Source organism: Kluyveromyces marxianus, chromosome 2, assembly GCF_001417885.1.
Source record: "Kluyveromyces marxianus DMKU3-1042 DNA, complete genome, chromosome 2".
Lineage (NCBI taxonomy): Eukaryota > Fungi > Ascomycota > Saccharomycetes > Saccharomycetales > Saccharomycetaceae > Kluyveromyces > Kluyveromyces marxianus.
Window position 1 is genome coordinate 1 of NC_036026.1, and position 15,287 is coordinate 15,287.

The 15,287-nt window shown below is 39.7% G+C and overlaps 3 protein-coding genes across 3 annotated transcripts; 2 read left to right on the forward strand and 1 right to left on the reverse strand.

The window, feature by feature from the left end:
• Nucleotides 1-796: 796 nt before the first annotated feature.
• Nucleotides 797-940, forward strand: KLMA_20001 (uncharacterized protein; the record flags this gene model as incomplete). Its single annotated transcript, XM_022822531.1, has 1 exon — nt 797-940. One exon carries the CDS (start codon nt 797-799, stop codon nt 938-940), a length of 144 nt encoding a protein of 47 aa, XP_022674342.1.
• Nucleotides 941-6,845: 5,905 nt separating this feature from the next.
• KLMA_20002 (flocculation protein FLO5) lies at nt 6,846-9,494 on the reverse strand (the record flags this gene model as incomplete). Its single annotated transcript, XM_022822532.1, has 1 exon — nt 6,846-9,494. The coding sequence occupies one exon, from the start codon at nt 9,492-9,494 to the stop codon at nt 6,846-6,848; it is 2,649 nt and encodes an 882-aa protein (XP_022674343.1).
• A 4,308-nt stretch (nt 9,495-13,802) lies between these two features.
• KLMA_20003 (uncharacterized protein) lies at nt 13,803-14,063 on the forward strand (the record flags this gene model as incomplete). Its single annotated transcript, XM_022822533.1, has 1 exon — nt 13,803-14,063. The coding sequence occupies one exon, from the start codon at nt 13,803-13,805 to the stop codon at nt 14,061-14,063; it is 261 nt and encodes an 86-aa protein (XP_022674344.1).
• Nucleotides 14,064-15,287: the final 1,224 nt, after the last annotated feature.

The following is a 15,287-nucleotide window of genomic DNA, read 5'->3' on the forward strand; positions in this document are numbered from 1 at the left end:
CCGTACACCACATAACTAATCAAATCCGTACACCACATAACTAATCAAATCCGTACACCACATAACTAATCAAATCCGTACACCACATAACTAATCAAATCCGTACACCACATAACTAATCAAATCCGTACACCACATAACTAATCAAATCCGTACACCACATAACTAATCAAATCCGTACACCACATAACTAATCAAATCCGTACACCACATAACTAATCAAATCCGTACACCACATAACTAATCAAATCCGTACACCACATAACTAATCAAATCCGTACACCACATAACTAATCAAATCCGTACACCACATAACTAATCAAATCCGTACACCACATAACTAATCAAATCCGTACACCACATAACTAATCAAATCCGTACACCACATAACTAATCAAATCCGTACACCACATAACTAATCAAATCCGTACACCACATAACTAATCAAATCCGTACACCACATAACTAATCAAATCCGTACACCACATAACTAATAAAATCCGTACACCAATGCTCTCCTTATTTTTCTCTTTTCGCCATTACCCTACCCCCTCATTTGATTACCCTACCCTCTCTTTTGTCTTACCCTACCCATTTTTCTAGTGTTACCCTCTGTTCTAGTTGTGTTACCCGCCCCAATTTAGAACATTCCTTCTTCACGTTCGTGTTACCCTCCCCGCTACATTTGGTTCATCCTCCATACTTGTCGTCGTTACCCTCCCTCTTTGTTGTGTTACCCGCCCTATATTATACCTCACTTTTCTCACTATTTCCTATTTCGGTAACCTCGTTTTTCATGTTCGTTTCTTTATATTCGTGCGACGTTACATTCTTCATGCATTATCCTTTCTTTTTTCCACCTGCTATTCCAGCTTCCTGTATTTCTCATGTCCCATTTCCTATTACGGTAAGTATGTTAGTCAAACGTTTCTTTTCCTAACTTCCTCTTTGGGAAATGTTTCCGAGTATCTCCTTGGTCTCTTTTTTGTCCCTCATCTGTCCCCTAACCTATCGTGCCCACAGCTTTCGTTGTTACCCGCACTTCATTTTTGTTGCACTTTGTCACCTCCACCAATCTTGCTCCCCTTGCCATCAAACTTCAACCCACATCCACTTCGTCAATCTATGTTTCCTTGTGTTACCCGGATGATATATGTCTCTGTCCCTCAACCGGCTTTATAACTCCACCCTCTATACCTCCCTCTCTCTGCCTCCCCCACTTTTCATTTTCACTTTCTTTTCATCACTTCTCACGTAACAAACAAACTTTCCCGTTACCCGCACATTGAAACTCGCCTTCCCAACTCGCTTCCTCTTGTCTCCCCTTGCCTCCAGATCTCATCTCATCTCAACCTTGCCTTCGAACTTTCTATTGTTACCCGGATATATATCTATATCACGTGTCTCCTCCCTCCTCCCATTCTATTTTTCTTTCTCGTCACTTCACACGGCACGAACTTAGGCTCCTCTCCCCAACTCATCTCTTCCCATCTCCATCGCCCTCCTCTCCTCTCCTCTCACCTTTTTTTCCCTCACATTTTACTCTCTTCTCATTTTCATTTTAATTTTCATTTTCAATTTTCACCAGTCTGGGAACACTCCTCAGTAATACACTCCCATCCCAAGGGACCACCCTTCTAAATTTTGCCCATTCGATGAAACACGAAACTTTTTAATCAACAAATGTTTTTTTTTCGCTGAATAACTTCCCTTCCAAAGGGTACCCTCTTCTAACTTCGAAAATTAGGCAACCAGAATGAAAACATGCTTTTCCACTGACCACTGAACAACACCTCTGGTCTATCCACTACATATGATTCATCAATTAGATTACTCCGAGACGTGAATACCCAGAACACTTTGGCTCCCCTTACTACCTCCCACCCAAATCACAATGACTGTTGCTGAACCAATCCCTCCAATCTCTGATTTAAAACCTGCCTCATCTACTACCTCATCTACTACCTCATCTACTACCTCACCCATTGCCAACTCCTCTTCGAAATCTCAACAGTACACATTTAGCTATTTGAATAAACCCAAGTCCCGCTTCACTTTGCCCACAGTCCAATCTCCTTGGGGCTACAAGGTCTGGCTAAGAGAGTTTTGTAAAGCATTGCGCAAGCAGGGCCTAGGCTATCTTCTACCTTTACGCGACGGAACCTTTTCACACGTTCCAGAAGATGATGAGAAGGACTACATAACAAGCATCCACTCTGCTTGCGTTCCTCCAGACAAATGCCCAAAATGGTTAAAATTGAGTCCTGAAGACGATGCCTCAATTGTTGACTGCTTCCTACAAGCTGTCAAAAAAATCAATGCAGAGGAATACCCAACAAATATCGTCGATGAGATGGCAGCTTTGTCACTACTGCCAGAAGAATCTCTCCAGAGCTTTTTGAAAAGAGCTAAGGATCTACAGAGAAGAGCATCAAACGCTAATTTCCCCGGTGTTGACCAAATACTCATCGACAAAACTCTGATAACTTTGCCTGAGACATACCACCGGGCTACCGTGACCTTTTACGATCAAAAGGATCGAAGCTTCAAAAGGTTCATGGAAATTCTCTCAGAAACTGAGACTAAGATCTCAGATGGAAAGGAGATAGACACCAATACAATTAAGAAAGAGGTGTTGAATCTCAAGGTTGACAAAGAGGAGAGAGATGTCCTGAAGAGAGAAGAGATAGATGTCCTGAAGAGAGAAGAGATAGATGCACTGAAGAAAGAAGAGGTAGATTCCCTCAAAAATAACGAGATAGATTCCCTCAAGAAAGAAGAGGTAGATTCCCTCAAGAAAAAGGAGATACAGACCTTCGCAAAAGAAGTTTCGAGGATATCCATGCCCGATGAGGAACCAATCCATGATTTCTTAGCCAGGATGGGAGATCTGTATGATAGGCTAGCGAGGGCAGATTTGCTCCAATTAGAATCCCAAATGGTAGCCAATATCCTCAGAGCACTACCTAAGAAATTCGAACTCATAGTTGCCACGTTTCGTTTAGGATTCGACCAAGACTTCCCCAGCCTCGTCGTTTTGTTTTCAGACCCAGAAATTTCCACCAGACTCTTTGGCATTTAACAGCGGTTCCAGAAGAGAATCAATGCTAGTACTCACTTTTATAAAGATATATACCAAGAACGATAGGAATAGGAATTCTAGGCCCAATGGGAAACCTCTCCTAGTTGCCTGACAAAGCTTTACTTTCCAGCCTTAACCATGAATCTTTTTGAATAATGAGAATGAAAGTATCGTCTAACTCATCCATTAATAAATCTGATAAGATATAGATAAAACGTATACATCCTCCACCAGAAGTTACTCCTACATTGTTCCATCTTTCCTGCCTGGATACCAACTTTCGCTCTCCAAACATAAAAAAGTATATACCTTTCAAGAGGGTAACGTCTTTTCTACCAACCACACAAAATATCCTGCTGTCACTTAATGTAAATCACGTGGACAACATTTACCAAAACACCTTAACAGTCAAGCCTGACATCTAGTTAGTGCTATAACAGAGTGTCAAACGACATAGAACTACAAGAACCCAAACTTCATTCTCAACTTGGCTCGTAAACCAGCACAAGCACTGCCTAATCAGACACAGTCCACCATCGTCTCCTATCTCCTAATTACTTACATCTATAAATCTTCTGATCTAGGTGTATGTCATCCCGTCTCTGATAGTTTCTCGTGAAGGCTCTCCTAAGGCCCTCCTTAGGCCCTCCTTAGGCCCTCTTTGGGCCCATTCCAACTTCTTTCTCTCCGCTTCTCTCCTCGGTCTAGGCTCTGAAAAAATTTTCCGCTTCTCTTCTCCCGTCACTTGAAAAAAACAATTATCAGAGCATTACAATAGGAGTTTTCGTTGACATTGAGATGACAGTAAGATACAGAGGAGGACAAGAACACACCCGAAATTAGTTCCTTAGTACCAGTGCCTCTATATTCTATGTCTCAAGAGATGTAACACTTAGTAGAGCGGCCACGGCAATGCCGAGCTAACAAGCAGTGTTAATCCGCCTTTAGTAATCTTTCTTCTCTGATGCGAGACAACGATTAATATTCCCTCTAAGGTCCAGTTTTGAGAAATTTAGCAAAGGCAAGAAAACAGTGACAGTGTTAACAGTAGTAAAAATAACACCAGTCACAACAAACCATGTAACTATACATGTTTGATACGCGTCACAGTATGCTCTAACCTCAGTAATCACTCTCACCCGACTCGGTTCTTGTTTTCACTGATCAGGGAATAAACGGTTGTTCTCACTCTTACTCTTCTTGCACACAATCATCAGTACAACTAAAATACATTTATCTACACCTATACTTACCTCTGTAATGTTTTATCCTTGCTTGCTTAGCATTGCCTAGTCTACGCCTTATCTCTGTCCTATTCAACACATATGAAAAAGCATGACAATCATCGTTCACTTTCCCTACTGGTCTGCTAGAGACTTCTGTAGAGATCGTAAAATACACACTGACCTCACATCTCTTCTCCGTACGCCTGCGACCTTTTTTCCTTGGCTTCCCTTTTCGCTCACTCGACAAACTTGACACACTTTTTCATATAAAAAAGAGAGTATGTTCTTCCGATTTCGCCAGCGACACATTGATTATATCATCTTATGCCATTTAACACAACCAATATATCTATTGTATACGCAGAATATCTCGATATTCACCTAACCGGAAGCATCCCGACACACCAGTGGATAACCGGGTACAAAGTATCGGTCCTTTTCTAGTACCTTTTTTACAACACCGTTTCCAAACATTTACTATGTCCTCGCCCGTTTACAACGAAGGATACCTTTCCTCTGACATTGAGAAGCAAGACCCAGCAGAATCTCATGTCCAAGAGCTCGAAAAAGACCATTCGGTCTACACTACCACCACAGAGATCTCGAGACTCTCCTGGGTTAATCGCTTAGCCGTCAGAGTGAATGCTGAGACAAAGGGTATTGACCCTGTCACCGAAAATGAAAAGGATGACACCGACATTATGAATGCTGCAACAATGTGGTTCTCTAGCAACATGGTCATCTCCGCATTCTCCTTGGGTTGTCTCGGTATATCTGCATGTGGACTCAATTTCGGAACCTCCGTTCTAACCATCTTTTTCTTCACCCTTCTCGGTGTTATGCCTGTGGCCTTCTTTTCGGTGTTTGGGGTCGAGCTAGGCCTTAGACAGATGGTGTTGTCCCGGTTCCTTGTGGGAAACATCACCGCTAGACTCTTCTCTTTCATGAACGTCATAGCTTGTGTTGGATGGGTTTCCGTCAACACTATGGCGTCCGCGTCGCTCTTGCACATGGTAAACCCCAGTGGCCACAATTGTCCTCCATGGGCGGCCTGTTTGATCCTTATTATGTGCACCATTGTCGTCACATTCTTTGGGTACAGGTTCATTCACCTGTACGAGAAGTGGTCTTGGGTTCCGAATTTTGCTGTTTTTCTAGTGATAATTGCGTGCTTGGCCAAGTCTGGAAACTTCACGAACGGTCCTTGGGGTGGTGGATCCAATACTGCCGCTGGTGTACTCTCCTTTGGTAGCTCCATCTTTGGCTATGCTGCAGGATGGGCAACATACGCCGCCGATTACACCGTTTATATGCCAAGACAAACAAATAAGAAAAAGGTCTTCTTCAGCGTAGTGCTAGGCTTGGGATTACCATTGTTGTTCACCATGACACTGGCTTCTGCCGCCATGGCATGCACACAGACCAATAAGAGATGGGCCGAGTTATACGCTTCTCACTCGGTAGGTGGCTTATGCTATGCAATCTTGGTTGAAGATTCCCTCTGGGGCTTTGGATCATTCTGTTGCGTGTTGCTAGCAATGTCCACTGTTGCAAACAACACGCCCAACATGTACTCTATTGCGTTGGGCACACAGGCAATGTGGGAGCCCCTTGCCAAGATTCCTCGTGTCTTCTGGACTTTTGTTGGTAACCTGGCTGCGCTAGCCATCTCCATCGGGGCCTACTACAAGTTCGAGTCTTTCTTGAGCAAATTCATGGACTCCATCGGATACTATATTGGTATATACATTGCTATCTCTCTCTCAGAGCACTACATCTACAGACGCGGATTCACAGGTTACACTGTATCCGATTGGAACAGATGGGACAAGTTGCCAATTGGCTACGCTGGATGCGCAGCACTATTTATTGGAGCATTTGGCGTAGCGTTTGGCATGAGCCAATCTTACTGGAAAGGTGAAATTGGAAGGCATATTGGAAGTGGTGGAGCAGACATCGGTTTCGAATTAGGTGCCGGGTTTGCATTTATTGCATACAATATCTGCAGACCTCTTGAACTAAAATATAATGGTCGTTGATGTAACAGTATAGTAACTATTTTATATGCCGTAGTAAGCAGTGCTGTCATTGATTTCTTGTCACATGTGTGAATAAATGCTAAATGCCTCAAAAATTTCTTCATACGAAATAGTACTGTATGTCACGGGTCCTAGCAGTGCTAGTACACAAACATCAATTCTCACTCTAACATCTCGGCAGCTAATCTTTCCGAAGGCTAAGCTAGGTCCTTTAGATTTCAAACTTGAGCCAGAGACTTTCAGTATGAACATTCCTCATTACAAAACAATTCAGAAGAACACAAAAAAATGAATTTAAAGGATATATAAGAAGTAAGTACATACTTCACTTACTTAAGAGAACAAAATATTCCAAACCACTGGAATGTTACAGAAGTCAGAGATCTAGCGTAGATTGATCAACTCTGTCAATGATGTTTTGAAGGTAAATCGACTTATGTTTGCAAACTTATGCTCAAATGACTTCAAGAATCAAAGGAACTAGTGTTTAAAAAACACTCACAAGAACGCTAATAATATTATCACTAGAGGAGAAATGAGTATCTTATTGGCTTTGTCTTCCAAACGCGTCTCAAATGTGGCGCTTTGTGAAGCTCCAGAGATCGAAGGCGTAAAAGTTGGGATGGATGGATTCAAAGATGGTTGAGGAGAAGTCGCCTTGGAAGTTGCAGAACTGACTGTTACTGGTTGACCAACACTGATCGACATTGTTTTAGTTTGTTTTCCCCTTGTTTCAGTATCAAGTATTCCACTTACCACTCCGGATGTTTCCCCAACGGCATTCATCGTGGTTCCAAGAGGGGTGTTGATGTTTGCAGTACTACGTCTTTCTGGTACTGGACCGTCATCGTTTTTAGAAGTCGTTGGTCGATTAGAACTTGTTTCTTGAGATATTGGCAAGTTTGTCTCTGCCGTGGAATGGCCTATCACATTTCCGGAGGTAACAGATACCCTAACTAATGGGTTGGATGTTTCAGATTGAAGATTTTTATTACCATTTGAATCGGTACCATGGGAAGTAGTACTTGAAGTGTTACTGTATCCAAAACTGGAAGAGCCCATCTCTGGAGTTTTAACGTAGAACGCCGTTTGAACAGTCTGTATACCGTTAGAACCAGTGGAAGTGAAGGCTCCTGTTGAGTAGGTAGTGGTGTAAGTGCCTGTCCATGGGATATTGATTTTCATGGCGTTTCCTGCCTCTCCGGTCTTGACATGAATAGCGGTCTGAACATTGGAAACACCATCAGCACTGCTACTACCTATACCGCCAGTGGGGTATGTTTGGATATAGTTGCTGATCCATGTACTGTTTTTGGTATTGGTGGTTCCAGTACTTGGTGTTTTCACATGGTACACTGCTTGGACAGTTATAATACCGTCAGTACCGGTGGCTGTAACTAGTTCAGTTGAGTAAGTGGTGGTATATGTTCCAGTCCATGGCGAAATAACCGTAGAGATACTTCCAATCTCTGAAGCATCGACACTGAAGGTGGGGTGGACAGTGGGAACACCGTCGGCGCCTGTGGTAGCTATAGTGTTGGTAGAATAAGCTTGTGTATCGTTACTTGTTCGTGACAAATTATCGAATTTGGAAAGTTTAACGGTAGGTGTTTGCACATGGTACACAGCTTGGAGAGTTATGATACCATCACTACCTGTGACAGTAACAAAGTCAGTCGAATATGTGGTGGTGTAAGTGCCCGTCCATCCTGCATTGATGGTAGTGGCTGTTTCAACCTGAGGAGTCTCGACAAGGAAGTTCGTCTTAACAGTTGGTACTCCATCAGCACCAGTCTCTGTGGAAATATCGGTAGAGTAAGTTGTGGTGTAAGTACCAGTCCATCCTGCGTTGATTGTGGTTGCTGTTTCGACCTGAGGAGTCTCTACAAGGAAGTTTGTCTTAACAGTTGGTATTCCGTCAGTACCAGTCTCCGTGGCAATATTAGTTGAATATGTGGTGGTGTATTTCCCAGTCCATGGTATAACTTTGGTCACAGCGGTCTCAATCTCAGGAGTCTCGACAAGGAAGTTGGTTCTGACAGTTGGTATGCCGTCAGCACCAGTCTCTGTGGAAATATCAGTGGAGTAGGTGGTGGTGTAAGTACCGGTCCATGGTTTATTAACTGTAGTGGCTGTTTTGACCTGAGGAATCTCTACACTAAAAATGGTTTCGATAGTTGGTATTCCGTCAGAACCAGTTACTGTGGTGGTAGCAGTTGCTACAGTGGTCGTGTAAGTACCAGTCCATGGTGTATTAATTGCAATAGCAGTTTCAATATGTGGAAGTCTGACCACGATAAAATCTTCAGTTATGGCTTCACCATCTACACCAGTAGTGGTTCCAATAGCGGTTCCAGTGGCAGTGGATTGAAATGTCCATGGTAAAGTCGTAGTAGCAACTGGAGCGGGGCACTTTTCTCCATCAGGGATTGTAAACACGTATCCGTCGAAATTGTTATGCACAACACCATCTGGATCCTTAAAAGACATTGCTATAATAGCTTCATAGTAGCGGTTTATATAAAGTATCCTTAATGGGTAGTAGTAACCTCCTACTAGATTAAAAGAGCCACTACCGGTCGATGAAGGCCAAACAACAGAAATGTCAAAGGGTGCAGGATTGGATATAGTGCTTTCCAGCTGACAGCACCCAAATGCCTTACCATCACCCATATTTATATCCATGACATCGTCCCCATTGGTTATAACAAAATCATATAAACCTGTTTTTGGAGCGAAGAAGTACCCCGTAATCAACATAGAAAAATTGGACATGGAAAACTGAGGCGGATTATTGTAATTAGATGGCAAACTGCCTAATATAGGTCTCAAACAGCCACCCGGGAAATGAAAGTGAAATGTTAAATTAGTCACGCCCGTACTACTTCCGATTAAGCCACCTCCATATGTTGCATAACCACCATGTAGATATTCATCCGTTAAAAAAGTTTTACGATCATCCACGTAGCATCCAGATGAACCACTTGGTATCAGGGGATAATGGTAGTAAGATACAGAAAAACCTTTGGATAATGAATTGGTTTTGGGGGCGCAACCTAAAACTGTATTCAAATCAGTGTTAAAAGACTGACAGTCAACGAATGATATTCCTAGTACTAATAGTACCTGAAAAATCACAAACCACATTTATGATAAATTTCCCAGAAGATGTTTTATGCCTCAAATATTACCTGGCAATTGTTACCGGGCAGTCAATATGCTGCTCCTCTTTCAACGAAGAAAAATTTTCGAATTGCAGAAACCACTTACTATCACCTAATGGGAAAGCAAGCTAATTATTCGGTTAATTCTGACAGTTTATATACTTTACTAGTATGCCTTCTAGGAAGTAAATGATCCACTACCAGCTCATAAATGGTCGAAGAAACCTAAAGCGAATTATGAAAATTTATCATTATATATGCATCTATTGACGGTTGCTTTTCACAATCGAAGCGCCACGAGAATATCAAGAGTCAAATGATTTCGTGGTTGCTAACTGAACTTCGGTACTGAGGACTTTTACTTTCTTGCCTTAGAATGCACAATAAGGATCTGCTGTTCTTCAATAATTGGACTTGTATAAAAGAAACGACATTCGGAAAACGCTCAAAACCAAGAGCATTTCAATCGCCAAAACCACTGTTACTTTATGCAATCCCACTATACAACTTTGGAGCCGTTACTGTAAAGGAAGGTCTTGCAGTATAATAGTCCTATTTTACCGGTGATTCGCTATCCAAACAATGCATCCACGCAGAAACCCTGCATAATCCTCAATGCATAGTAGCTACTGCCTTTTTACTCAGAGAAAAAGGGCAAGAAAAAGGGCAAGAAAAGAAAAAGAAAAAGAAAACCAACGGAATGTTAGTATGGACGGAACCCTGAGAAACATAAAGAACGGTCGGTATGCCTGAGAGATTAGTTTACAGAATAGGAAAAACATCCAAAAAAGGCAACAGACTTACTCTAATAGTTCAATTCGAGAAGAAAATAATAAGAGTAGTCGTACACAACTGCTTGCACTCCATACATGATACGATTAGTTAACATACGTGGATACCTAGCTAACTGTGGATATTTTTTTTGTCTATGCTAGACTTTGTTGTTGATGTTCCTATGAAAGTGTGAGAATTCATTTTATCGAAAGAGTGGTGCTGTACAAAGTGTTCATTCTTTGTACGTAGCTACTTGCCTTTTGAAATCTTTTATATCAGCATTCAATGGAGTTGAAAATTTGCACATAGATATAACCATAAACTTCATACAACTATTCAATGAGTCGATAGCCGACATCAACTACATCAACAACTACACCCTAATATATAACATAATTCTCCAAATTGTTACTTGGTGCCTCTTGTTGACGCATCTTTTACCATCTGCTATTCAATTGTAACCTTAACAATCCTCAAATCGTTAGTGTTTAACTAACTCTTCAAGATTACCTTTGTAGATACGGATGTATACTAACGTTGCTAACGATGACAACGCCTTTAAATTTATAGTAAAAGCAGCTAGAATGGTTTCGAAGTCATTTATATCCGCATTATCAAATCCTCGGTGACCTTGCCTAAACTGCAACCATATACAAAATCGTAAAGGTCTGAACAAATTCCCATGATCAACTGACTTTGAATATTAGGTAAAAATAATGTTGTTAGCATCAGTTAGTATAAAGTGTACCTTTGCGACTTCCCAGTGAATAGAGGGTGACAACAATATCGATATGAAATAACTCAGTCTCATAATAACATCGGCTGCAGGACTTGACTCCAAACAAATTGCCGCAAGAAGCCAGGTAAAACATAATAATGGGGTTTGACAGTAAGAATGCTAGTTTACTGCTTCATAGAAGTATCGTAACAAGGTCTTGATATATGGAGGGGTTCTCCGTTCAGAATTGTCACATCTCAGAAGTTTCAAAGTGATAACGTTGAAATTGGGAATCTTATAGCCTTACCTTCTAACATATCTCCTTGTTTTACTTTACTACCACACGTGTATTATGTGTGATTAAATCGAACCAAATGTGGGTTGTGGTATACACTTTATATGGAGACATAACTTTTCACAACAAACACTACTACAATCAAGAATTTATGGCAATATTTTGTCAACACAAGCTTCAATAGTACAGTTGGGAACTTTTACAAAAATGAGATCCATAACGAGACATAAATTTAGCATATCCGGTAAAACTTTTAGGGTACTGATTTTTTTCAGTTTTTAATCAAGAAGCATATATTATTTTTGTGATGATCCTGCTGTTATACTACATAGTACAGGCTGTCAAACACTACAGCTACACTGGTCTGTTAATACTTGAAAGAATTAATTTTAGTAGCATTTTAACGCAATGTTTGCCTATCAAAGTTACTAAAACAATATAACGATGATCTTTAAGTTAAGTAAGCTTGCTTATCTATATCTTAATTTATTCTAAATGCCTTCGAAAGAAAAATTTACCAAATTATATAATAACCACCCTCTAGTAGGTTAGCCGTCAATCTATATTGTCTCTATGACAAGCATATAGAAATGCGAACGGGTGTTCTAAATAATTTCATACAAATGTCCATATTCATTTGCAATTCTACCAAACGGGCTAAATATTTGATAACCAGGAAAAACAGTAGTAACCATAATACTTTACTTCGATAGCGAACAACTAAATTGGAAAACCGGCTCCTATGCAGATCTCTACCAAGTGGGGAAAGACCATCGTTATCTTTTACATCCTCTTTTAGTTGCTGGGGTAGTGGCTCTTTTTCTATTTCGTTACTTTGCATCTGATATCTGTTAGTTTACAGCTTTTATGCTAACTCTACAGTCTTTACCTGCTATATTATTTTTACACACAAAGCAGCTCCAAAAATTATATCTATTCAAAATAAATATGAACTGTACATCGCTTTAATCGATACCACGACATGATGTGTACAACTATGAGAGTAAAAACCAAAGCCTAAACCCTCCATATTTTCCCGGTTTTATATCATTTAAATTTTTTTTTTTTTCTAAATGTTTAAGGGTTAAAATACCATGATATCCATCTTCATGTATCTTAAAAACATTGCACTGAAAATAGCGGACAGTAAAATTTCACACACTTAAAATAATGGACTACGTGTTATTTGTCATTGACGTAATATATAAGTCTGTTTCGATTCTTTAAGCTTTGTAAGGTGTAAAGCTGACGATATGAGAAGCTTGCATGTAAACTATCGCATTATCCTACAATAACTCAATGCAGAAAGTATATAGTACAAATTTTTCTCTATCACTTTTTTATATTGTTTTTTCCCTGATAAACTCTGTTACTAGAGGTAATATCAGAAAGAACCTCCCAAAGGAAATATTCTGAGGTTAATATTGATAATAGACTGTTAGCCTGCTAAAAGAAAAACAACATTAAACAGATGCGGGGTCAGGATTAATGACATTAAGGCCAATACCAAAAAGCGTACACAATTTTCGGTTATTAAAATACTATATTTATCTCTTGTAGTCTACCATGTTATGGATCAACATCATCATCAACCGTATAACGGTTTGTAGAGATAAGACAAGTGAGTGATCCGATATGTCTTTTATTATCACAAATCTCAGCATATGCGAGATTCCCGTCAGTAGCATTTTGGATTTCGTAGTTTTCATCAATGATGACTACAACTAAATTACGGCTAGCCATAATTAGGATAGAATGTCAAATTCTCCATTGCATTAATTTCACTGTGATAAACGTGGTACTTGAAACAACAGCGTCATATTACACGCACAAACACTATGCATTCACCTAGAAGCCCTCTTTCGAGCTGCAATATATATTTGTACTATGATTGAGATTGCAATACCTATACTACCAATCATCATTAATGTAAAGCCCACCCTTTGCTGAGTACCCCATTTTTTTTTCTGGAGTAGTTTTTCATCAATAAAGTACTGCTCTTCCATTTTCAAATCTAGTACCGTTGTGTAAATTTACGTATGGTTTAATATAGAGGAAAATTAGATACATTCATCTGTGTTAAACTTCTCACCAAAGTCCTTGATTATCGTAGTTTTTACGTTTTCTTGGCTGATGTTGAATGCCGTTGTTTTATGCCAAGAAAAACACAAGTAAGAAAAATAAAAATAAAATACTCTCAAAAGAAATTTGCCGTTCCGCTTTACTATCCCGTGCCCCCTTTACGTAGTACATAGAAAGGCGAATCTGCGATTCAAAGAGGAGCAAGCAGGTTTTTATTTTTTTTTTTTTTAAGAATTACATGTTTCCCGAATTATGCTAAGGCCAGTTTAAAACTACTACATGTATCCAGTATTTATACATGAGATTTCATGCGCTTGAGTCAAAAAGTAGAGTAATCTATTATAAGTACTCTTGTTCTGGATCACCGCTTCCAAATTCAGTAAAGGTCATATTCAATAACTTGAATTACATCTAGTTTGGCCATGGCTGAAGCTCACTCAGAAACTGGGGTCCTTGAATCTTTTTCGCCAAGGAGAGGAAGGTATTTTTTCATCCAATTCATCGTCCTATTTTTCCTTTTCTTCGGAGTGAGTAGTTGTTATCATTTCTACAGCGAGGCTAAGAGGCAAGCAGGTGAAACAGATCCATCTTTACACTTGATCAGGAATTCTATCTTTGGGTTCTTATTGTCAGCTGGAATGCTTACTGCATATGCTTTAATGTACCGGTGGTACCAGCGTTGAAAGAACTGCTGTGTATACTAAGTGATATGCTTTTGTGCCCTTTTGTAAATATATCGCTGAGGTAAAACCACGAACCTAGAATAAAAGATCAAAAGGTTTCTCCCAAGATTCTAGGATTACAAGACTAACATATCCTTGTATTATTTACATCCGTCTAGATCATATACGGCAAGAAAATATATTGACCCGCTGATACCAACTTCGATATAAGACATCATTAACCCGACTGGGACAAACACCAAGATTTATTTTTTACTCTCTTCTTTTTCTCTTGTTTACTACCTAGTAAAATACAAATAGTTAACTGCAGAGATTTGCTAAATCTGTTAAGTGCCTGGATCTAAAAGACGGAACGATCAGTAGACAAAATAAAAAATGAGTATGTCATAATCAGTATGCAAAAAGATAAGACACAGAGTATAGTCATACTCAAATTTGGAGAAGACAGAGGAGACACCGGTGAACATAGTCTCAGTGGAAAATAATCGCATGAAGAGTAAAACCCGTAAGATTGGGGCTCTCAATGATTGAATTTTTCTAGTTTCCCCTAATTTAGACTATTATGTCTCGAGGCAACAAAAATGTTTCATAAACGTAAAAAGAAATGAAAATTTTTTCTTTTCTTTGCGTACGTGCCTTATGTTAACACCAACAGACAAAAAGAACCCTTGAATGTTGAATTGGATGTAGTAGCCCTGCTGTGTAACAATATCACAATTCAGAGTATACTAAACTAGAAACTATATTACCGTCCACCATATGATTATCAAGAGTTCAACGCACCAACTTAGTAGTAGGAGATGCTCCTTAAAATGAAAGTCAGACACCATATTATTTATTGTCTTGCCCTAGTATGTACCCTTGTACGTATGTACCTTTTGTTCTCGTATATAAACTTTTTTTAGCTTGGCTCCACACTTAGTACCACACTTAATACCACAGTTTTCATATAATATTTTAAGACAAGGGAAGAGCCAGAATATGGGAGATGAAGCCACCCACTGACAACTCGTGTATCCTGAATTTAAGAAATTTTCAGAGAACAATACTCTGAAAACAAGCAGCAAAAGCATTAGCGTATGTCATTAGCCGCGATTATGAATGACGCTGATATCTTCTTCATGGTTATAAATACCTATGTAAATGTGCTAATCGAAACTGAAGGCTGACTGGAATATTGATGGGATGCTTAAGATTGTCAGCTAGATAGTCCAATAATCAACA